Raw genomic sequence first — 26,082 nt, 5'->3', positions numbered from 1 at the left:
ATTTCGCAGAACGACGGAGCGCTTCTGCACCCCAACCTTCAGTCTCTGGCTCTCACGGCCTGGATGTTGAGGGCGTAGACTTTGATTCGTTGGGGCTGTCTGAGGGTGTCTCCCGCGTCTTGCTTGCCTCTAGAAAGGATTCCACTAAAAATAGTTACTTTTTCAAGTGGAGGAGGTTTGTCGTTTGGTGTGAGAGCAAGGCCCTAGACCCTCGCTCTTGTCCTGCACACAACCTGCTTGAATACCTTGTGCACTTATCAGAGTCTGGCCTCAAGACCAACTCAGTAAGGAATCACCTTAGTGCGATTAGTGCTTACCATCTCTGGAGAGCCTTTAGTCGTTCGATTCATGAGAGGCTTGCTTTTGTCAAGGCCCCCTGTCAAGCCTCCTGCAGTGTCATGGGATCTCAACGTCATCCTCACCCAGCTGATGAAATCGCCTTTTGAGCCACTGAATTCCTGCCATCTGAAGTACTTGACCTGGAAGGTCATTTTTTTGGTGGCAGTTACTTCAGCTCGTAGAGTCAGTGAGCTGCAAGCCCTGGTAGCTCATGCTCCTTATAGCAAATTTCATCATAACAGAGTAGTGCTCCGCACTCACCCTAAGTTCCTGCCAAAGGTGGTGTCGGAGTTCCATCTTAACCAGTCAATTGTCTTGCCAACATTCTTTCCCAGACCGCATACCCACCCTGCTGAGCGTCAGTTGCACACATTGGACTGCAAGCGAGCGTTGGCCTTCTATTTGGAGTGGACACAGCCCCACAGACAGTCCGCCCAATTGTTTTTCTTTTGACCCCAATAGGAAAGGGGTCGCTGTCGGGGAAACGCACCATCTCCAATTGGCTAGCAGATTGCATTTCCTTCACTTATGCCCAGGCTGGGCTGGTTCTTGAGGGTCATGTCACGGCTCATAGTGTTAGAGCCATGGCAGCGTCGGTGGCCCACTTGAAGTCAGCCACTATTGAAGAGATTTGCAAAGCTGCGACGTGGTCATCTGTCCACACATTCACATCTCATTACTGCCTCTAGCAGGATACCTGACGCGACAGTCAGTTCGGGCAGTCGGTGCTGCAGAATCTGTTTGGGTTTGAATCCAACTCCACCCTCCAGGACCCGAATTTATTCTGTTCCAGGCTACACTCTCAGTTAGTTGTTCTACCTGCTACAGGTATGTATCATTCGCTTTCTCCGAGGACAGCAGGCTGATTGTTCTCACAAACCCGCCCGCCTCCCCTTTGGAGTTGTGTCTTCCCTTGTCTTTGTCTTGCTACATACGGGACTGACGAACACAAGCCGGTTCAGGCGGGAAGATGGCCGCGCATGCGCAGTGCGCATCGGCGCGCAAGGACTAGCAAAGGCCTTTGCTAGTGAAGTTTCCGATTGGAGGGGGATGCAGTGGACGTCACCCATCAGTGAGAACAATCAGCCTGCTGTCCTCGGAGAATACCTTCTACAGGTATGTAACATTCGCTTTATGGCGTAGAGGTAGATTTGCTCTTCTGGTTTTAATCTTTAAGAAATTGACAAGAGCAGATTCAAATGACTGGTAGTTATTATAAATGGATCCCCCTGAGGTATAGTGTTCCTCAAAGCATATCTTTTTCATTAGCTTTATTTAATCTTTATATTAGTCCTGGATGTCACCTGCTCTGCTTAAGGTTGATTTTAGTATTGAATCCTGCTCAGCCAACAGCTGTTGTTGATCACTTTATGAGATTCTATTAACCAGAAAATTTGATTCTGGGAGGTGATAAACTTTATTTATAATTGGTATTTTGATATTTTTGTGGTACTTAACCCACAGTTGACTGTGTGGTCACAGATTGATAAGGCTGTGAGGGCCATTTTCAAAAAATAAGTTCCATACTTTACGTCGATTAGAAATGCTCCTTCAGCCAGCTGAAGGAGCATTTATGCTTTCCAAAAATACTAGGACTAGGCGGCATGCAATGAAGCTACAATGTAGTAAATTTAAAACGAATCGGAGAAACTTTTTCTTTACTCAGCATGTAATTAAACTCTGGAATTCGTTGTCAGAGAATGTGGTAAAGGCGGTTAGTTTAGCGGAGTTTTAAAAAGGTTTGGATGGCTTCCTAATGGAAAGGTCCATAGACCATTATTAAATGGACTTGGGGAAAATCCACTATAAGCAGTATAAACTGTTTTGTACTTTTTTGGGATCTTGCCAGGTATTTGTGACCTGGATTGGCCACTGTTGGAAACAGGATGCTGGGCTTGATGGACCTTTGGTCTGTCCCAGTATGGCAATACTTATGTACTAATTATATAAGCTTTGCTTAAACTGATAATTAAAATTACTGTAATGTCTTGTACTTTGGTTTTCCAAGGACCACTGTCATTGCTTAAACTTACAATTAGCACAAAATGTTACAGCTGGAATAATAGCACTTCTAGCCTTTAGTTTTTACATTGGTCTACTACTTAGGCAAGGTTTGCTGACATTGCCTTCTCAGAGCTTCCTTAAACAATTGCATATATATGTGCTTTTCCTGTAATAGGTCCCGCCAGACTCTCATCTTTTGTTCTTCATTAAAGTTTTTTATTTCTTCAAACTTTTATAGAATAGGTTGTTTGGATTTTTTTTGTATGTTTCTGATGTAGTAGTATATATTTTTTTGTTTAATGCTGTAAAGATAATTGATTTTAATGTATTTTAATCTATTTGTATTATTGAACCTGCTGTAAACTGCCCTGGGTGAGTATATTCGTAAAGGTAGTTAATAAATCCCAATAAATAAGTAAATAATGTAGGTTCCTGTCATTTTGTTATACTTGATTTCTTGTGGCATCCATAAAACTTTTAGAGTAATCTACGATGGGTGGCATAAAAACCTTTTTAAATAAACAAATTCTCCGAGGACAAGCAGGCTTATCTATTCTCAGAATTGGGTGACACTGATTCATGTCGCCCTGTCCGGTATTTACCAAAGCTAAAAGAACTTGGTGGAGCGCAAGCCGCACTCCACCACACATGCGCGACTGCCTTCCCGCCCATCATGTGAACAAAGTCTGATTATCTCTCTTATTCCAGCCACTAGGGTTGAAGTGTTTTTCCCCTTCCCAGGGGCAAGGGACGGGACTACATAGCGGTCTCAGTTTTTTTCTGCGTGAGGAGAAGGTGGTGTTTTCTTACCATTTCCTCATTCGCTTAGTCTTAAAGAGCTATTTTTGTGCGTTCCAGCTATTTTTTCAGATTTTAGTTGTGTTCCTGTTGTTGGAACCTCCATCTTCTTTTCCTTTAATTTCCTTAGAGTATATTTGCCCGGTTTTTAAGTTTTGTTTGTTTTTTTTTGTTGTCATTGGGCCGCTATTAGGCCTTGACTTCGGCCTGGACTTTCCCTTCCCTTTTTTCCATGCCTTGCCCCTTTTTCAGGCACAATTGTGTCATTTAATATTGCCCTGAACGAATTCCTAGTCTGAGAAAAGTTCAGGATGGTTTCCCTGGCCACTCTTCTCACAATGATTCAGAAAAATGATTGGCTATTCTCTCTGGACTTAAAGGATGCATATACTCACATCCCGATACTTCCAGCCCACCGGAACTATCTTTCATTTCGACTGGGAGCACATCACTTTCAGTACCGCATGTTACCTTTTGGCCTCGCATCAGCTCCCAGGGTCTTCACCAAGTGTCTAGTGGTATTTGCAGCATTGCTACGCAGACTGGAAGTCCATGTGTTCCTGTATCGCGATGATTGACTGACAAAGAGCACCTCAGAGGAGGGTGCTCAGGAGTCCATGCGAATCACTATTTGGGTGCTTGAGCTACTGTAGTTCATTTTAAACTACCCCAAGTCCCATCTGCACCCTGTCCAGCGATTGGAGTTCATAGGAGCCCTGCTTGACATACACAGGGTTCGAGCCTACTTCCCAGAGACGAGAGCGGACAATCTTGTCTCACCCACGCCCAAGGTTTGTGCCTCTTAGCAGGTCACAGCTCGGCAGATGTTGAGATTGTTGGGCCTTACGGTTTCCACAATGTGTGTTACACCCATGACACGTCTTCACATGAGATCAGCTCAATGGACCCTGGCTTATCTGTGGTATCAAGCCACAGGGAGTCTAGAAGATGTCATCCAAGTGTCCCCAGAACTTGTACACTCTTCAGTGGTGGACCATTTGATCCAATTTGACTCTGGTACTTCCATTTCAAATTCCTCATAAGCAAAAAGTTCTGACAACAGATGCATCTCTCTTGGGATGGGGATCTCATGTAGATGGGCTTCACACTTAAAGTGCTTTGTCCTCCCAGGAAATGAATTATTCAAATCACCCTCCTGGAGCTTTGGGTGATCTGGAACGCTCTAAAGACTTTCAGAGATCCACAATCTCACCAAATAGTTCTCATTCAAATAGACAATCTGGTTGCAAAGTATTAAACCAACAAGCAGGGGGGCACCGGATCATACCCTCTGTGTCAGGAGGCTGTCTGGATATGGCATTGGGCTCACCAACATGGTATGTTCCTTTGAGCCACTTATTTGGCAGGTGAAAATAATACCCTAGCTGACAGACTGAGCAGGATGATGCAACCTCATGAGTGGTCTCTCAATATAGGCATAACCCACAAGATCTTCCAGAGCATGGGACACCCCCTCGGTGGATCTTTTTGCCACTCTGCTTAACCACAAAGTCCCTCAGTTCTATTCCAGGCTTCAGGCCTATGACGGACTAGCATCTGATGCCTTCCTTCTCAATTGTGGGACAGCTCTAATGTATGCATATCCGCCCATACTTCTAATGGGCAAAACTTTCTTGAAACTCATGCAAAACTGCGGAACCATGATTCTGATCGCTCTGTACTGGCTGCGGCAGATATGGTTCTCTCTGCTTCTGGAATTATCCTCCGAAGAACCGTGGAGATTGACATGTTTTCCGACCCTCATCACTCAGAATGAGGTCACTTCTACATCCCAATCTCCAGTCTCTGACTCTCACAGCTTGGATGAGAGCCTAGAATTCACTTCCTTTAGTCTTTTGGAGGGTGTCTCCTGGATCTTACTGGCTTCCAGGAAAGACTCCACTAAGAGGTGCTATTCTTTTAAATGGAGAAGGTTTGCCGTCTGGTGTGAGAGCAAGGTCCTAGATCCCCTTACTTGCCCTGCACAGACCCTTCTTGAATACCTTCTACACTTTTCAGAGTCTGGTCTCGACCAACTCCGTAAGGGTTCACCTTAGTGCTATAAGTGCTTATCAACTTGTAGAGGGTAAGCCCATCTCTGGACAGCCTCTAGTTGTTCACTTCCTGACCCATATCGCTCAGAACAAAGGGTCAATCGTACATCCCAGCTTCCAGTACTTGACCTTCCCAGCTATGATGTTGAGAAGTTAGAAGTGGACTCCTTAAACTTAATGGGGGGTGTTTTTCAGGTTCTGCTTTCTTCCTGGAGGGATTCCACTAGGTGGTCTTGTGGCTTTAAATGGTTTTCCATTTGGTATAAGGGGAAGCCCCTAGATCCTTTTTTCATGTCCTACACAAATACTGCTTGAATACCTTCTACATTTGTCAGAGTCAGATCTCAAGACCAACTGCTTATGGGGTCCACCCCACCTTAGCGCAACTGTAGATGATCACCTCTGTGTAAAAGGTACACTCATATCTGCCGAGCCTTTAGTTGTTCGATTCATGTTGGGCTTGCTTCTTTAAAACTTTCCATCAAGCTCTCAGCGGTATCTTGCAGTCACTTCAGCGCACAATGATAGTGAGTTCTAGGTCCTCATAGTTGATTCACCTTCCACTATATTTTACAGCAACAGAGGGTTTTGCTCATAACATTCTAACTTCCTTCTTAAAGCTGTTGTCAAAATTCCATCTAAGTCAATTGTTCTGTCAATATTTTTTCCAAAGAAGGTGAGAGCCCATTTCACACTCTGGATTGCAAGAGAATCTTAGCCTTCTATTTGGAGCAGACTAAAGCCAAACAGGATGGGGGCTGCCATTGGTAAATGTACTCTATCTCAGACTGGCTGGCAGATTGCACGTCCTTCAGTTATGGGCTGATTGAAAAATCCTATCATGGCTTTCAATGTCTGAGCCATAGCTGCATTGGTAACCCATTTGAGGTCTGCCTCTCTAGAGGAGATCTGCAGAGCTGAAATTTGGTCTTGATTCCACATATTTACATGTTAATACTATCTAGAACAAGAGTTCTGACACAACAGTCAATTTGGTCAGGCAGTGCTTCAGAATCTATTTGGGGTATAGAATCCAACTCCATCCACCTAGGTCCATTAGTTTTTTGTTTCAGTCTGTTGAGAAAAATGAAGAACAGGTTTTTGAAAAAAAATGTGGGATTTAGTTTACTTACAGGTCTTGCCTGTTGTAGCCCTCAGTTCAGTTCCTCCTTTTCCTTAGGACTAAAGTTGCATGGGGACAGAAATTTCATCATTCTCTGCCCATCCTCACTGAAATCTATCCCAAGCACTCATACCCGTTAAAATCTAGTCCATCCCCACTTATAAACTGCAGGTACTTGCACTAAGGATGCAAAGAAAAATAATGGAGAATTTATGTTTAGAGCAGATTCATTTCTTAAAGGTTCAAGCCATTTCAGATTAATCTTTGGCACCGACTTGTTTGAGAGAGAGGTAGAGTGTATATTATACCTGCAGAACAGCAAAGCCTTGATTTCTAAGCAGCAGTGGAGCCTTTGCTCCATTAGCCTCTCAGTGCATTCGAAGCCTCATTCAGGTTCTCCAGTAGCTTCTCTGTGTGTTTCAAGCCTCACCCTGGCACTGCCAGAAATTTGGAGTACACTCCCGTGGGAATCCCATAGTGACTTCTCTCATCCTCGCGCGTTTTCCCTGGACCCAGAAGTCATACCCATGTATTTCTAGGAGATTCCTTCAATCCCCATTCCCATACAGCTCTCTATTTAGTACAGCCTGATAGCTAGGGATTTCCAATGCTGAAATGTTACGTCCTTCTTGTCCTTGGAGAAAGTGAAGTTTCTCAGCTATAGCAGGTGTTCTTTCTTGGAAAGTAGGATGAATATTCTCACTGCCCACCCATCACTCCTTGGAGTTGAATTCTATCAGCTATTGAATCAGACTGAGTGGTCCCATGCAGCAATGGTGGGTGGGAAGATGCACATTTGTGGTGAGTCGCTTTCAAGCATTTCTGTTAAGGACATTGGGGATTGTTTACCACACCAGGCACCTTTCGATGATGCCATGCATCAGTGAAAATATTTATCCTGCTATACTTAGACAACACCTGCTATGGTTTAACTTTGCTTTGTGGCACTTATTATAGACTTGCAAGCAAGCATTTTCATGTTTTCATTTGATTTATTCTCTCTATTTTAGTCTCCACAGAAAACTTGGAAAAAAACTTAAAGCAAATAGAAAAACAGCTTCAGCAGCTTGAGAAACATTTGGCAACCTTTCCCCCTCCAGAGGACCTGCATGACAAGTTTGTAACAAAGATGTCCATATCCTTTTGACAGTTACATGGTTTATAAAAGATAAGCCAGCTAAAGTTAAAATTTATTTTAACATTTTATATGCACTTGCATAACATATGCACAACGCTTAGCTTTCATAGTGTGAAATATTCATCATCTTTCGTACCATAGAAAAAGTTATTGTTTTAGTGTTGTTTCATAAGATGGTTTACTTGTAAAATGGGCAGTGCCTCATTGAATACAAAATTCTTATTACTGGTATTTTTTTCTTAACTTAAAAATAGTAGCAGTATTGTAAATAATGCTAACAGTGTTAGATTTGATTTATGATAAACTACTACTCCTGGAACGGGAGGGGGGATTCTATGTAATACAGAATGCACAGAATTCTCCTCATGTGCAGAACTATGCATTCATTGTGCAAATCTGGAGTCAACAGTGCCATCCACAAGAAGGAAGCAATAATATGGCCATCTGGCTTCCTATTGCTTGTAGGAGGAAGCAACAGAGTGAGGCAGTATCCCATCTACTCTCCCTTAGAGATACTGTGTACTTGTCCCAAGCTTTCTTGAATTCAGATACAGTTTTTGTCTCCATCAGGAGGCTGTTCCACGAATTCACCACCCTTTCTGTGAAGAAATATTTCCTCAGGTTACTTTTGAGTCTATCCCCTTTCACCTTCATGATATACCCCTTCATTCCAGAGCTTCCTTTCAATTGAAAGACTTGCCTCCTGTGCACTTATGACACGTAGGCATTTAAACGTCCCTATCATATCTCCCCTCTTCTGCCTTTCTTCCAAAGGTATACATGTTGAGATCTTTAAGTCTGTCTCCATATGCTTTGCCGAAGACCACTGACCATTTTAGTAGCTGCTGTACTGGCTGCGTTTATGCTATTCACTTTGTACCAAAATAAAGAAAAATATCATAGAATAAGTTTAAAGGAATCAGAGAGTTAGAAGTGGTTTTTATTCTTACCAGCACAGCTTCAGATATCAGTTTGAAAGTCTTGGGAAAATATCACATGTACAGAATCTCAGTTAGAAAAATATCATCACATGTACAGAATCTAATATCAATAGCTTAGGTAATAATCATAAGCAATCAGACTAATTTGATAAGGAACAATTGTAAGGAGAACAAGGATAATGAGAGAGAGAGAGATCAGCACATGTTATCTGGAAGTATGGAGAGAGAGAGAGAGAGAGAAACAGAGAGATCACAGGTGTTTCCTGAGACCAGACTTTCTTAGAGAGAGAGAGAGAAGGTCACATGTTATCTGAAAACATGTAGAGATCAGCACAAGTTATCTGGAAGTATATATAGAGAGAGAGAAACAGAGAGATCACAGGTGTTTCCTGAGACCAGGCTTTCTTAGAGAGAGAGAGAGAGATAGGTCACATGTTATCTGAAAACATGTAGGGATCAGCACATGTTATCTGAAAGTATGGAGAGAGAAATGGCAGGAAATATATCAGGGGTTCAAGCAGGAAATATATCAGTGGTTCTGAAGTGAGATAAAATATAAAGAAAGGAGAGAATAGTTCTGTTATAAAGAAATAGTTCTTACCAGAAGCAATGCAGAAATAAAGAAGGGAAAATATATTTCCTGGAGAATAGCCAATTAGCAAGGATGCCCTGAATCAGGACAGAGAAAAGTCTCCTGCAAAATATGGCTAATTCTGAAGATTTCTTTGTGTGCAGGTATTCTTATAGAAAAAGTGATGTCGTCACCTCTCCCCCCCTCCTACACCAATCGAAGGTAGCATAGGTGTCCTGCCAACACCCTATTGGTACATTTGACCTTACCATCTTGTAACTGAAGAAAAGATGTGTATTCCAGATACTGGGCTGCCATAGTAACAAAAGCCAGGGATGTCTGCATTCCTGTCTATGGCTACCAGCAGTGACTAGCAGCCAGGTACAGAAAAGACAGAGGGGGGATGGGAGGCAGTACAGCATAGGTAAAGTAGAACATCTTTTTACACTGCTCTCTGGACCGACTCTATCTTTTTGAAGGTGCAGTCTCCAGATTTATACACAATATTCTAAATGAGGTGTTACCAGATTCTTATGCAGGGGCATTATCACCTCCTTTTTCCTACTGGCCAATCCTCTCCTTGTGCACCCAGGCATTCTTATAGCTTTTGCGGTCATTTTTTTCTACCTGTTTGACCACCATAAGATCAGTTATATATGATCACACCCAAGTCCCACTCCTCTTTCATGCACAAAAGTGTAGGGATGGGTTCAGAGAACAAATCCTGAGATGGAAGGGTTAAGCCTCTCAGGAGACAGAGAGGAAATAGAGGGGGGTGTGAGATTAAGACTGGGAGAGAGTCATGGGTGGGGTAGTCAAGCCCTACGTGAGACAGACTGGGACTTATGATAAGGGAATTCTGTAAAACAATGTTAAAAATTTTGCATCTTTAATTGGGCATTTCATAATTCAAGAAAAATTATGTAAAATTTGTTGGTGTTGATATTCAAAAGTGTTTAACCAAGCAGGAGAGGCTCCTGCTCAGTAAAGTCCATTAAGCGGGCCGTCCAGCAATATTTAGCGGCACCTAAGCTGGTAGTGTCAGTAAATATTTCCTGTGACCACCTAGGCACTGTCCTGTTAGTGCCAGGGCGTTCTGGGACCGAGCTTGGGTGGAGCCAGCACCTGCCTGGTTAACAGTGATATTCAGTCTAACTGTTAATCAGATAAAGTTAGGACAGCAAAAAAAGGCACCTAACTGCATAGAGTATTAGTATTCTAATTAAAGCTGCTACTAGTTGGACAATCTAAGCTATCATATTCTAATTCTTAATTTTTAGCCTTCTAGTTTAATATTGCAGAAGAGATCTGCCGTGCAGTGATAGTATAGAGTTGGATGTTTATCCTACATTTAACACATAATAGAACATTTTTATTGAAGTATTGATTTTTGATTGCATACATAGAAACATAGGCTTTGTGGTCTTTATCTGTAGTCATTTTCTATCTAGCCTGCCCATCCATACTCCCTAATTTGTAGAATCCCTTTCTCTCCCTTAGCAGTCCTCTCTGCTTTCCAGTGCCATCTTGATTTCAGATACAGCCCTTATCACCACTACCTCTCCTTGGAGGTTGTTGTTGTCCCATTATTCCTCCTGTGTAGAGAGACATAACCAGCAGAAGGGAGGAGGTGATAATGCCACTGTTAAAGTTATTGGTGAGGCCCCACTTAGAGTACTGCGTTCAGTTTTGGGGGCTTTTTTTTTTGCTAAGGATATAAAAAGATGAGGCAGATCAGAGGAAGGTGATCAAAATGGAATGGGGTATGCATCAGAAAGAATGTGAAATGAGACTTGAAGACTTGAATATGTATACACTGGAGAAGAGGAGAGACGAGGGTGATATACAGATGTTTAAATATTTGAAAGGTATTAATGAACAAAATCTTTTTCAAAGATGGGGAAGGTACAGAACTGGAGGACATGAAATGAAGCTGCAAGAACATACTTTTCATAGAAAGGGGTTGGATTCCTGGAATGCTCTCGCAGTGGAGGTGGTGGGGACAATAATAACGATGGAATTCAAAAAAACGTGTGCGATAAACAATCCCTTCTATATCGCAAGAAGATGGGATCAAAGCAAAACAAATAACTTACATACTTCAAAAAAAACATAGATGAGTGTAGCCTGCATGGAGTGGCAGATATGACTATAGTCCCCTTCTAGGCAGTTTTGATGGACCATGCTGGTCTTTTGTTTGTAGTCTATTACTATGTTACTACCTTTTCCATAAAGAATTATTTTCTTAGATTACTCCTGAATGCACCTTCTTTCACCTTATCTACCTTTTCTTTTACTTAAGAGCTTCTTTTTCAGTGGAAATAGGCCTACCTCCAGAGGTATTTAAATGTCTCCTATTATATCTCCCCTCTTCTGCCTTTCTTCCAAAGTAATCATTTTTAGATCTTAAGTCTGACTCCATATACTTTGTGATGAAGACTGCTGATCATTTTTAGTAGCTGCCCTGTGGGCCAACATAATCTTGTTTATATTTTATTAAAGGTGCTGTATCCAGAGCTGTACACAATATTCCAAATTAGATCTTACCAGAAACGTAGAGGTATTGTCACCTCCTTTTTTCTGCTGGCCATTCTTTTTCCTATGAACACAAACACTATCGCCTTTTTCTGCCTGTTTTGAACACCTAAAGACTGATAGTTCTCAGAGGGACAAGCAGGCAGAATATTCTCACATATGGGTGATGTCATCCACAGAGCCAGGTGCAGACACTGCCAAGGTAACTGTCACTTTAAATCATTGAGACAGTGCCCCACCGCACATGCCTAGGTGCCTTCCTGCCTGACGCTTGAGTGCTAGACCAGCAGTCTATTGTTTTCTGTTGAGCAGAGAGCTTTTTGTTTCAAACTTTTCCATTTTGGTGCCTTCCCTTTTCTGGGATTTTTTTCTTCGTATTTTTGTCTTTTCTGTATTAAATTCATTTTATTCATTTTTTCCAATTATTTTTCAATTTTTGGCCATTGGGGCCTCTGAACGCTTCTTTTGCCCAGGAAAGATTGACCAATGTTGGGTACATGACTACTTGAGCTGCCCAGGCCATAGAGCCATTTGACCGTACGTCAAACATTTTTCCCTCAATGTCAAAGAGGGTGCAGAGAGTGGCTTTAAGAAGTGTACTTGATGCAATAGTTCTAGCTCAGGCACAGACCCCCATAATTGGTGTGTTAAATGCTTGGGTCCAGAGCACCGGGACATACAGTTTAACCTGCATAACCTTGCACGTGCAGTCGAGGATCCTTAAAGCCTGCAGAGTCCAGTCACTCCAGTGTGAAAAAGTTGGTTCCTCATCGGCATTCTCATCATGCTTTGTAGGGGATTCAGCACTCAATGCAGAATCTGCATTATCAACAAAATCAGGTGCACCGGAACAACTCCTGACTCTAAGACAAGCGTGAAAAGGTCAGCTAGTGGAACCGGTAGAATTTCTCTGTGTTTCTTCATTACGCTCGGATGTATGCCATCTAGCCCCACTGCTTTGTCCACCTTTAGTTCAGCCAGCTCCTCATGAGCACAATCCTCTGAAAATCGTTCAGGGACCACCACCTCTCCATTCCTATTTGTGTTTTGTCTTATGTGGTCCTGCTTCTGGTTCTTAAGCTGTGAGCACGGAACAGAAATTAAGTAATTCTGCCTTATCTTGATCAGCTTCTACTTATTCCTCCCCTACACCTTTGAGTCTCACAATGACACTTTTGCACTTCCTCCTATCACTAACATCTAAAAAAAAGTCTCCCCCTCCCCATTTTACTGTATTGGCTATCTTTTCTTTCATATGCATCTTTGCTTTCCTGAGTGTTCTACCAGCTTCACTTAGCTTTTCCAGATATTGTTGCCTGTCTTACTCTTATAACTTCCTATAATAACTTAGAGGCCAGGGTGCTATTTTTTTTATTAGAACTGTTTTGTACCTGCATTCCATTGTAGAGCTACCTGTGATTTCTGCTAATCAATATAGTTCAATTATATCTGGTGACTCATAGTCTGTGTGCCAATAAGGGTGTGTCTGTAGAGCCTTGTTCAGGATTTACCAAGAGAACATCTTTACTTAAATACATAAGTATTGCCATACTGGGAAAGATCATAGGTCCATCAAGTCCAGCATCCTGTTTCCAACAGTGGCCAATCCAGGTCACAATATACCTGGCAAGATCCCAGGTAACATTTTATACTGCACCATGGAGCGATACAAAGGCATTATAACGTCCTCATTTTTGTTATCCATTCCTTTCCTAATAATACCTAACATTCTATTTGCTTTTTCTAGGAGGAGTAGCCTAGTGTTTAGTGCAGTGGACTGTGATCCTGGGGAACTGAGTTCGATTCCCACTGCAGCTCCTTGTGACTCTGGGCAAGTCACTTAACCCTCCGTTGCTCCTGATACAAAATAAGTACCTGACTATATGTAAACCGCTTTGAATGTAGTTGCAAAAACCTCAGAAGAGCGGTATATCAAGTCCCATTTCCCTTCCCTTCCCTTTCTTAGCCGCAGCAGCAGCACACTGAGCAGAAGGTTTCAATGTATCATCAATGACGATACCTAGATCCCTTTCTTGGTCCGTGACTCCTAACGTGGAACCTTGCATGATGTAGCTATAATTTGTGTTCCTCTTTTCCACATGCATCACTTTGCACTTGCTCACATTAAACGTCATCAGCAAATTTAATTACCTCACTAGTTACTCCCATCTCTAGGTCATTTATAAATATGTTAAAAAGCAGCAGTCCCAGCACAGACCCCTGGTGAACCCCACTAACTACCCTTCTCCATTGAGAATACTGACCGTTTAACCCTACTCTCTGTTTTCTATCTTTTAACCAGTTTTTAATCCACAATCTACTGATAGAACTGAAAAATGAGCTTGCGGAGCTACCGCTAGTGATATGCAACTTCTTAAAATTGAGCGTGGTACCGGAAGATTGGAGGGTGGCCAATGTAACACCGATTTTTAAAAAAGGCTCCAGGGGAGATCCGGGAAATTATAGACTGGTGAGTCTGACGTCAGTGCCGGGGAAAATGGTAGAGGCTATTATTAAAAACAAAATTACAGAGCACATCCAAGGACATGGATTACTGAGACCGAGTCAGCATGGCTTTTGTGTGGGGAAATCTTGCCTGACCAATTTACTTCAATTCTTTGAAGGAGTAAACAAACATGTGGACAAAGGGGAACCGGTTGATATTGTGTGTCTGGATTTCCAAAAGGCGTTTGACAAGGTACCTCATGAAAGGCTACAGAGGAAATTGGAGGGTCATGGGATAGGAGGAAATGTCCTATTGTGGATTAAAAACTGGTTGAAGGATAGGAAACAGAGAGTGGGGTTAAATGGGCAGTATTCACAATGGAGAAGGGTAGTTAGTGGGGTTCCTCAGGGGTCTGTGCTAGGACCGCTGCTTTTTAATATATTTATAAATGATTTAGAGATGGGAGTAACTAGCGAGGTAATTAAATTTGCTGATGACACAAAGTTATTCAAAGTTGTTAAATCGCGACAGGATTGTGAAAAATTACAAGAGGACCTTACGAGACTGGGAGACTGGGCGGCTAAATGGCAGATGACGTTTAATGTGAGCAAGTGCAAGGTGATGCATGTGGGAAAAAAGAACCCGAATTATAGCTACGACATGCAAGGTTCCACGTTAGGAGTTACGGACCAAGAAAGGGATCTGGGTGTCGTCGTCGATAATACACTGAAACCTTCTGCTCAGTGTGCTGCTGCGGCTAGGAAAGCGAATAGAATGTTGGGTATTATTAGGAAAGGTATGGAAAACAGGTGTGAGGATGTTATAATGCCGTTGTATCGCTCCATGGTGCGACCGCACCTTGAGTATTGTGTTCAATTCTGGTCGCCGCATCTCAAGAAAGATATAGTAGAATTGGAAAAGGTGCAGAGAAGGGTGACTAAAATGATAGCGGGGATGGGATGACTTCCTTATGAAGAAAGATTAAGGAGGCTAGGGCTATTCAGCTTGGAGAAGAGACGGCTGAGGGGAGACATGATAGAGGTATATAAAATAATGAGTGGAGTGGAACAGGTGGATGTGAAGCATCTGTTCACGCTTTCCAAAAATACTAGGACTAGGGGGCATGCGATGAAACTACAGTGTAGTAAATTTAAAACAAATCGGAGAAAATGTTTCTTCACCCAACGTATAATTAAACTGTGGAATTCGTTGCCGGAGAAAGTGGTGTCTGAAGATCTCAAGGTGACGAAACAGTGCGACAAGGCAGTGGCTGTGGCCAGAAGGATACTAGGCTGCATTGAGAGGGGTATAACCAGCAGAAAAAGAGGTATTGATGCCCCTGTACAAGTCATTGGTGAGGCCCCACTTAGAGTATTGTGTTCAGTTTTGGAGGCCTTATATTGCTGTTAAGACTTGAAGCGGTTCAGAGAAAAGCAATGAAAATGGTAGGGGGGGGGGGGGGGGTTACGTAGCAAGATGTACATGGAGAGACTTGCTGACCTAAACATGTATACCTTGGAGGAAGGGAGAAACAGGGGTGATATGATACAGAGATTCAAATATTTCAAAGGTATTAATTTGCAAACAAACCTTTTCCAGAGATTGAAAGGTGGTGGAACCAGAGAGCATGATTTGAAGTTGAAAGGTGGCCAACTTAGAGGGTTTTGGAAATAAGCCCTTCAATTACAGGCAACTGGGAAAGGGACGTGATAGCTAGTATCATTAAAGAAACAAAAGTGAGCAGCTAAGGAAGCTCACTCTTCTCAGAAGATTGTCCAGTGTATACTTCACACTATATACTTCACAAGACTGGGGAAATATAGAGGCACTTTTACTAAGCAGCGGTAAGCCCAACGCAGGCTTACCGCTCTGCAATCCAGAACAACCACCGGCCCAGTGCAAGTGTCAGAGGTAGTTCTACCCCCAACACGCAGCATTTCCAATGCTAGTGGAAATATTTGAAAAACATTTCTGCCGGGTTAGCATGGGAGTCCTTACAGCCACCTCAGTGGGTGGCATTAAGCGCTTCTCCCTGCATGCACGTGGTAAGAGCAGTCTTACTGCGTGGCCATGTGTTTTTTTCAGCCTTTTTACCCACTGAGGTAAAAAGGACCTCAGTGCGTGTTAAAAAGAGCTCCTGCTGCTAGCACAGGACCCTTTTTACCACATCTTAGTAACAGGTCCCCTTTGTACTTATACAAGAGTATCTGTAGAGAGCTGAGCTACCAAGATTAGAGGAAGAAGACTGGAAATGCCTAGACTCACCCGTTAACCTTTTGAAGCTGTTGCAAACCATAAAGATGGCTTTGGTGAAGAATATTATAAGAAATAGAAATTGGGACATAGTTGACTCCTGTGCTGGCAGGACAACTCCCACTGACAGTGTGAGATACCATGATTACATTGATGCATAAAGAGGGCACAACTAGAGATGAATGTGGGTTCTGTCAACTCATTTTAGTTTTAAAACCATTCACTAGAATTGTGGCAATTAGATTAGACTGGGTGGTGGGAAATCTTATCCAGAGAGACCAAGTCGGGTTCATATCAGGTAGATGGCCAAATGGCAATTTGCTGAGAGATTTAAGGATTTTAGACTCTAGAACTGGGGAGTTAGCAGTTCAACATTTGTAACTTCAGATATTGAAAAGGCATTATCATAAAATGACAGTTTTATGGATGCCCTGGGAAAATATGACCATGATTTTGATAATTAGTGAAGCTGATTGTCTTAGCTTTCTGTGGCCAAGAGCAGAGGTAATGGTAAAAAGTGCCATTATAGGGATACTCTGAAATGCATCAGGAATGCAACAAAGTTATCCTGCATTGCCCTTGCTCTTAAAGGTTTTGAACCTCTAGCAGGGTACATTAGGAAATCTATGCAGGTTAAAGGTATTTGTGCCCAGGGATTAAAACAGAAAATAGTTCTGTGCATAGATGATGATATGCTATATCTAACAGACCTACAAGATTTAATACTTGGCACCCTTTCAAAGTATAAAATCAACTTCAGTAAGTCAGCGTTTATGACCCCAAATAGGAAGAAGTTTCAGAGACTAAAGAGATCAATACACAGTCAATTTGTTGAATTTATGATGTGATTTTTATGCTCTTTGAGCAGTAGGTAAAGTATATTCTCAAATGTAATTTAAATAAATAGAACAAACATCTGGTACATAGGTAGAGGAGTTATATTGGTTGAATTGTGAATTCTTATTGAAAGACTTCGAAGGGGATAATTTAAAGTGGAAAATGGCAAGAGAGCCAATGACATACTAAAATAGTAGATGAGAGCAACTTCCCAACCGTGGCATTATCAATTCACGATTATCCAACAATATTACTAGCTAGCAACACTTGACTCACTAAATCGAGCTTTCAGATGTCTTCTCTCCTCCCCCCTCTTCCCTAAGATATAGCACCTGTACTCATAGTATTTGGTATGAGTTGACCTTCCTGCAATGGGCTCTGATTCACCAATTCTTTAATTCGTTCCTACTAAATGCGTTCAAGCAGTGATAGGCTTCTAGCTATCCCTCTCTTATCACAGGCATGGTGGGAAACTACTTGGGATTCAGCATTTTATATATTAGCTACTTTGCTGTGGAACATTCTTCCTAAATATATCAACCTTGAGATCACACTTTTTAAATTCAAAGTGGAGGTTGACTGGCAGAGCTTTAATTTTTTTCATGTTTTTGTTTTATGATTTCATTTTTTTATTATGTTTTAAAATTGTATTGATTATATTTTTGTAAGCTGCTTTGACATGTATGAATAGTGGTATATCAAGTCTGGAATAATCAGTGTGGTATAAAATACATATACTTGATCCTGATTTATCTTTGCCATTTAGGGGACATCAACCATAGAAGTCTGCCCAGCAATGGCCTTACTTCCCCATTGCTGGAGTTGCCATTAAAGCATTACTCCAGCCCATCATAACACATCAACAGCCATGAGGTTACTGAAGTTTGATTTTGATACCATCCTCTTTCTATTGAGGAATACTTTGTGTTTATCCCATGTATTTTTAAATGCCATCAGTGTTTTTGTCTCAACCACCTCCACCCGGAGGATATTCCAGGCATCCATGATGATCTCTGTGAAAAAGTATTTCCTGATGTTACTCCAAAGTCTGCAACCTCAGTTCATGTCTTCTAGTTTTACTGCTTTCCAGTCTCTAGAAAAGATTTGTTTGAGTTGATATTCCTTGTACATATTCTGATTATGAGAGTGCTGCTGCAATACTTTAGTGTGTTTAATATGATCCAGATGGATTTTTGTAGCTTTGGTAAGTTTCAAGTTTATTTATATTTGATATATTGCCATTAAGAGGAATTTCAGAGTGGTATACATAAAACAAAAACAAATAAAAGTGCTGCTATACATGTAGATTTTAGTCCTGCCCAAACCCATACTCCTTTCATTCTCTAAGTACTGTGGATCCCTCTGCATAGATGCACAGAGAATGAAAGGGGTATGGTTTGGGCAGGACTAAAATCTACACGTATAGATTGTACGCGATTACAGAAAGCAATAGCTGCTTTCTGTAATCATTTTATAAACTTTTTTTTTTTTTTTTTTTTTTATTTATAAAAGTTTTTATTAACACATCAAAAGAACAACATCTGGAGTCAAATACTCCTTAAAAATTTTCAAAAATAGCAACATTCAAGCAATTTCACAATCAAGTTTTTTTTTTTTTTTCCCCCTTCCCCCCTCCCACCCCCCCTGAGCTCCCAATCCCCCTCCCTCCCGCTTCCCAACTCTCCCTCCCCCCCTCCCTTCCCCGTCCTCATCTTGTACCCCAAGTTTATTGCTCCTTTAATCATCTTTCCATATTTCAGCTAAGTGTAGCCACTCTTCTGCATTCGGGTTATAGTGTCCCCTACGTCTATCCGTTAATTTTTCCAACCCCATCATTAACTGAAGTTTACCCTTCCAATCTTGCCCTGTAGGGCCCAGCTTCTGCTTCCATTTCAATGCAATGGTCGTTTTTGCTGCCGCCAGGCCCATTCGTGTAATTCTATTTTGCCATTTCTTCCTTCCCTTTTTTCCCACTCCTAGTAAACACCATTGGGGTTCGCAAGAATATTGAAATCCTACCGCTAGTGATATATAACCAGTAACTAACTCCCAGTATATCTGTATCTTCGGGCATTCCCACCAGATATGAAAATATGTTCCTTTCCCCTCCTCACACCTCCAACAGGTATCCGAGGCATTAGGATACATAGCTTTTATTCGGTCTGGAGTAAAATACCAGCGACTCAAGACCTTATAGGCATTTTCTTTAATTAGGACACACACTGATGCCTTTTTCACCTCTTTGCAAATATTCCTCCATTGTCCCTCATTAATTTCCATTTTAAGATCTTGTTCCCAAGCCTTCATATAAGGAAGCTTTACCATCTCAGAGCCCCTTATATGTTCATATAGCTTTGTGATTCCTTTCCCACCCTCTCCTATTCTTCCCCATAAATTTTCAAACTTCTCGCCCTCCAACCCTTTATCTTTAAACCACTTTTCCTTGCTCATGTAATTCTTTACTTGTAAGTATGCATATAGGTCAGTCTGTGGAAGATTGTATTCTTGTTGTAACTGTTCAAAGCTCTTAAGATTCCCCTCCTCCATGAGTTCTCGAAATCTTATCAGCCCCTTATCAAACCACCTTGCAAATGTATTATTCTCCCGCCCACCAGGGAACCCTGGTTCTTGAGTTATCCAGGCATAAGTGGAGCGGGTCTGAGTACCCCTCATGTTCTTTTTAAGTTTCCCCCATATTGTAAGTAAGTGGGAAATAAATGGATTTAGGGTCAAGGATCTATACATGTTATCCGGGGCCGAACCCCACAGCAATGCATCCAAATTTCCCTCCTGGACAAAGATCTGCTCAAATCTCGTTACGGGCGACAAGTCCACACTACTCCAAGCCCCAATTTGCCTGAGTTGTGCCGCCCAATAATACCAGCTAATATTTGGCATGCCTCTTCCTCCCTGTTCTACCGTCTTCCACATTATTTTCTTTGATAGTCGAGCTGGGTGTCCTCCCCATACGAACTCCCCCACCTCTGCTTGTATTTTCTGTAACTCTCTCTTAGGGACAGCAATTGGTAGAGTCTGAAAGAGGAAGAGCAACCTTGGTAATATATTCATTTTTACCGCCGCTATGCGGCCCCACCACGATAACCATCCTTTTTTCCAGTGGATTAAATCTCTCCTGATTGCCGCTATTAGTGGTACATAATTTAACTGATACAGTGTATTAAGATCACTTGGAATATGTATACCTAGGTACCGAAAACTTCTGTCGGTCCAACGGAACCCGGATCTTTTCATTTGTTCCACCTCCTGCTCTGTTGCTATTATCCCCATGAGTTCCGATTTGTCAAAATTTACTTTAAACCCGGACATTCTTCCAAACATGTTTAATTCTCTAATAAGCACTGGTAGGGTATTCCCTGGGGAACCTATATAGAATAATAGATCATCTGCAAATAGGGCTAACTTGTGTTCTTGCCCTCCCATCCGAACTCCTTTCACGTCTTTAAGCTCCCGAATTTGTTGAGCTAAAGGCTCAATAGAAATAGCAAACAATAAAGGGGAGAGGGGGCACCCCTGTCTAGTTCCTCTTTGTATACTAAATATGTCTGACCATCCCCCGTTGACCTTAATTCTTGCTACTGGCTGCTCATATAGCCCTTTCACTCACCCCACAAAAGGTCTTCCCAGCCCCATTTCTAACATTACTTCCCATAGGTAATCCCATTCCACTCTATCGAATGCCTTTTCCGCGTCTATTGTGAGAAGTGTCATGGAATCCCCCCTTGTCTGCGCTCCCCAAATCAAATTAAGAGTTCGTCTAATGTTATTTGCCACTTGTCTTTGACGTATAAAGCCAGATTGATCTTCATGAATAAGAGAAGGCAAAATCTCACTCAATCGATCTGCCATAAGCTTGGCCAAAATTTTTACGTCTACATTCAGCAAGGATATCGGGCGGTAGGAGCCACATAATGTTGGATCTCTCCCAGGTTTTAGGAGCACCGATATTCCGGCTTCATGCATGCTTGGCGGTAAACCCTTTTCTACAAAACAAGCATTGCCCAATCTTACCAGTAGTGGCCCTAGCTCTTGATGAAAGAGCTTATAATATTTGGCCGTGAACCCATCCGTCCCAGGGGATTTCCCCCCTTTCAGCCCTTTGATAACTTTTACTACTTCCTCTAAGGTCACCGTAGCTTCAATTTTCTCCCTCTGTTGGGCCGTTACCCTCCGCAGTCCCAGATTCTGTAGATATTCTCTAATTTCCCCTTTGGAGGCTTTAGATTCCTTGCTATATAATGTCTTATAGAATTTTACAAATTGCTCTCTAATTTCCCCATCCTGGTGAAGCATTGAGTCTTTTGGCCCTTTTATTTTAGTAACCGTGTTTCGAACCCTTCTATCCCTTAGCCCTCTGGCTAGCATTACACCCGCTTTATTGCTGAATTCAAAGAATCTCTGTTGTAATAACTGTCTCTGGAACTCCATTGCTCTCAGCTGAATTTTTTGCAGCTCTCCCCTCCACTTTTTAAGCTCCAGAAGCTGCTGGGGTTTACCCTCCCTCTGGTGTAGTGCTTCTAGTCTTGCCAAGTTATGCCTTACTTCTATCTCATGAGCTGCCCTCTTCTTTTTCAGGTATGTTCCTTTACGTATAAGCACCCCCCTCACCACCGCTTTAAGTGCATCCCAGAGTATCCCCTCTGACACTTCCCCTGTATCGTTTAGTTCTAGATATTCTTTAATAGTGGATCTTATTTCTTGACAGTCTTCGACCTTGTCCAAGAGGGATTCATTTAATCTCCAAATTTGACTTCCCTTCTGCTCCCCTAACCCATCTAGCTTCACCCATACCGGAGCATGATCAGAGGCATGAATGTTTTCAATTTCTGCTTCTCGCACTTCCCCCCACTCATTCCTGCTCCCCCAAATAGCATCAATTCTCGCATATGTTCCCTGTACATGTGCATAGTGCGTGAATTGTCGTCTGCCCGGATGTTTCAGTCTCCATATATCAATCAAATCCAATTCTCTCATCAATCTGTGGAATTGTCGCCCGTTATATCCGCCCCCTCCTCTCTGCCGTATGGAGTGGTCCAGTGTTCCCACTGAATGATTAAAGTCCCCCCCCCCCCATCAGCACTCCCCCCCTCACAAAAGGGAGCAATTCTTCCCGAAGCGCTTCAAAGTATTTTCCCTGCCCCACATTAGGAGCATATACATTAATAAGTGTAACATTTCGACCATTCAAATTCCCTTTAATTGCTAAGCATCTTCCCTCTCTATCTTTATAGACTGCTTCTTTGTTAAACTTCAAGTGGTCTTTCACATAAATCACCAACCCTCCCGTCTTATTTCCCCTGGAGTCTGCTAGGGCGTACCCCTTTCCCAAACCTTTGTTCATGATTAGGGATTCATCACATTGTTTAATGTGTGTCTCTTGCAACATTACTATATCCCAATTCAGTTTCCGCAGTTCCCTAAATATAATACTTCTCTTACCCGGGTTATTTAATCCATTAACATTCCATGATCCGATTCGTACTCCCCCCTTCCCCAACCCCAACCCCCCTCCCCCCCTAGTACCCCCTTGTAACTGGCAAACTATGTCTCGTGCCAGTCTTACCCTTTAGGAAGCTAGCCTTCCCCAGAGCCTGACCATTCCAATGTTTATCCATAGAATCTTAACCCCCTGCGTTTCCAACCTAATCATTAACATTTGTTCTCTTCCACTTTAACATCTACATATAACATTCCTTTCCCCATGTCTCTCACCAACTTCAATCAAAACATGAATAATTCAAATCCAGAAGTTGTATAGCTCTCATTCAGGTAACTGCTACTGACTGATCTTCCTCTCTGTCCTCCCTTGGGGGTGTACGCTTTTTCTTTTCCCCAGCCTTCTGCCAGCCATTCTGCTCCATCCTCCTCGAATTGTTAGTAGATTGCCTGTTCACCTCTTCATCTCTGGGAACATCTGTACATCCCATCTCTCTCAATAGTTTCCACGCTCCTTGATGTGTGTGTAGACGCTTGGTATTATTTCCCACTGTAATCTGTAATCCAAATGGAAATAACCAACGGTATCGCAGTCCTGCCTTTTGCAGATAAGCAGTAATGTCTTTAAAGTCTCTTCTTTTCTGCAACGTTTTCCTTGCTAGATCTTGGAAGATTTTAACTTTAACTGACCGCCAGTTTACTTCCCCCATTTCTCTTGCTTTTCTCCATATTCTCTCTTTAACAGTATATTTATGGAAGCATGCCACTATGTCTCTGGGCATTCCCCCTCTTGGTGGCCCTAAGCTTCTGTGGGCTCTTTCCAATTCTATGGGCTCCATTTCTTGCTGCCCGTTAGAGTCTTGCTGTAGTAAAAAGAAGCAAATTTCCTTCACTACCTTTTCTGGATCTTTATACTGGTCTTCCTCGGGGATACCCCTAAATCTCAAATTGCACCGTCTTGTGCGATTTTCCAGATCCTCCAGCGCTATTTCCAAGTCTGCTCTTACTTGTTTTTCGGCTCTAAGAGCTCCCCGAAGTTCTTTCACTTCCGCCATTGCTGCCTCCGTTTTTTCCTCATTCTCCGCCACTCGATTACCAATCTCTTTTATTTCTTCGTGCAACTCCGTTACAGCGGTTTGAATACTTCGCCGAGTCGCCACCAATTCAGTTTTAAGATCTTTGAACCAACGTACGAAGTCCCGTTTGCTCAGCTCCGTTTCGCTGTCCATTTGCTCTTCGGGATCTGGGTCGGATTCACTCTCCTCGGCGGCCATCTTTGCACCGCGTGTCCGGAGGTTCGATCCTTTACTCGTATTGGGCGTATCAGCCCCGAATTTATACTTCGCCAACTTTTTCTTCGCTGCCATCGTTCCGATGGTTTCTCCGCCGTTTGGGTGAGTGAATTTCTTAATTAAACGCAGGGGAAGCTCCTATTTTGCTCCGGAGACAGCAGAGCTCTGAAATGAAGCTGCCATCTCTAGGGCTGACGTCACTTCCTCCCATTTTATAAACTTTTGTGCAATTTGCACATGTAAATGCTCATATTGCCACATAAAAATCGTGAATAAGACTTCTAAAGTGATCTAAGTATCAGAAATTGAGCTGGGTATGAAACTCAACCATTCAAAATTGCATGAAAATTTGAGCAGATCAACAGAAATGGATCTCTTCTTAGCTACATGTATGGGAAGGTATTGAAAATCACAGAAACTATGAAGTCTTTATTAAGGTTTATTGCATCTATATATGTAGTTGATCCTGAGAGGAGGTTGTCCAGCCATTGTTTAATACAGGAGGCTTAAGGATAAAAACAAGTGATTATATAAGGAGCAATAGAGGAATAAGTATGAGAAGCATGATCTCTTATGCAGAAGAATATGTTTAAATTTTAGAGTAGATAAGTAGAACTACATCTGGCTGATATTTCAAATTGTTGTCTTTAGAAGCACCAGATAATTTTTCCAAAGTGTTCTAGGTCTTTGTAATAGAGTTACAGGTCAACTCTCTAGGTCAGGAACTCAGCAATGGCTTCCATAGATGAGGCAAATTACTGGTGTAAATATCGTGCTTTATTTACTGATCTAGGTGGATGCTTTACCCTTGGGGCTTCTAGCAAGGAACTTTCACAACCAGACATGCAGGTTCCAGAGACATTTCAGACAGTAGCATTTACAACTTTCACCTTCTCTGTAGTACAAACATCAGCTTTGGCACTCTAATGCGCTCAGCTATCAACTCCACAGCCATTGACTGCCACTTAATCACCTAGTGCTAACAATAAATATACAAAGTTCAGTTTGTCTGATTTTTTTTTCTCTAATACAGACTTCATATCATGTACTTTACCCATCCAGCTGTCAGCTTCCCTGCCAGTGACTGCTCCTTAATTATCCTGTGAAATATCTTTACCTTCCTTAGACTCCTACCTTACAGCTGACTCTGAGCTTCATGATGGTTAAGCCCAATTATATCCACTTCCTTCCCACCCTCTTCCTCCTACATATAATCAGGCTTTTGTTTCATTTACCAACAGCTTTCTAAATTGGTACCAGGTGCTCTGCTATCTTCACCTGTGTTCTGAACCCCGTTTGTTCATTACATATCCCAGACTGCCCTTGTTCATCCTGAGTTCACATCTTGTCAGTTTCTGGGCTCTAAAGAACTATATCTCCCAGAATTATAGCTCACTTCCTTTCTGAATACCTACCCTATGCTTTCTTGAACTTTCCTCTAGTAGCGAACTGCTGTATAGTAGTGACAAGCTGCTTAGTCGATCATGGACTAGATTCTATAAATGGCGCCACAAAAATAGCGCTTAGCGCTTTTCTATAAACAGTGCTTCAAATTAGGTGCTGTATATATAGAATAGCGCTAAGCACCAGGCACTACGACTACGTTTAGGTGCGATCATTCATGCCAATAAAAACCTGGTATAGATCTGCGTAAATTAGGTGCTGATTCCCCTAATTCTATAATAATGTCTCTCCCATGGCCATGCCCCCTTTTCAGGTCCACACACTAGAATTTACACGCACCTTTTAGTAGAATATAGCCTAAAAAGATGTGTGCATAAATTCTAGTTATTGCTAATTAGTGCTTGTTGCCCAATTATCAGCGCTATTGGCTCATTCAATTAAGTTGTGTGCACACCTGAATTTTATATGTCCAACTCAAAGCACTAGATATAGAACCTGGGAACATTTGTTAAAACTTGTTTTTGTTGTTAAAATACATGAAATTTTCAATTTAAAAAAAAGGATTTGAAACTAAAGATGAGACTGATAATTGTAACTAGAACATTAGTCTACAGACAAAGGTTGCTGTACAGACAAAGGTTCACAGATAGCCTAGTTTAATAGTTGTGATCGGATGACAAAACCATATGAACATTGTAACATCACTCCAAAAAGCTCTCAGATTGCATCCCTGACAGAATTCTAGAGTATGAAGGTATTGTGATCACCAATATTCTCAAATCTTGAGGAGAGAAAAGTGGACATAGAGGTAAATAAGAGAAATGCATAAAAAGCATTGCTAAAAGAAGTGTAGATGCCAGGAAACTATTCAGTACTAGGTTAGGGAGATGCAA

The 26,082-nt window shown here is 42.0% G+C and overlaps 1 protein-coding gene across 5 annotated transcripts in view; it reads left to right on the top strand.

Annotated features, from left to right (window-relative positions):
- The window catches only part of DIAPH3 (diaphanous related formin 3), a 494,215-nt gene that overhangs the window by 257,576 nt on the left and 210,557 nt on the right, over positions 1-26,082 (top strand). For all 5 annotated transcript variants that reach the window (XM_030200561.1, XM_030200564.1, XM_030200562.1 and 2 more), the window contains one exon: positions 7,329-7,453. In XM_030200561.1, coding sequence (XP_030056421.1) covers positions 7,329-7,453 — 125 coding nt within the window. The remainder of the gene's footprint in view (positions 1-7,328; positions 7,454-26,082) is intronic.

Source organism: Microcaecilia unicolor, chromosome 4 (assembly GCF_901765095.1).
Source record: "Microcaecilia unicolor chromosome 4, aMicUni1.1, whole genome shotgun sequence".
NCBI classification, from domain to species: Eukaryota; Metazoa; Chordata; class Amphibia; order Gymnophiona; family Siphonopidae; genus Microcaecilia; species Microcaecilia unicolor.
This window is presented reverse-complemented; position numbering and strand designations above follow the sequence as displayed.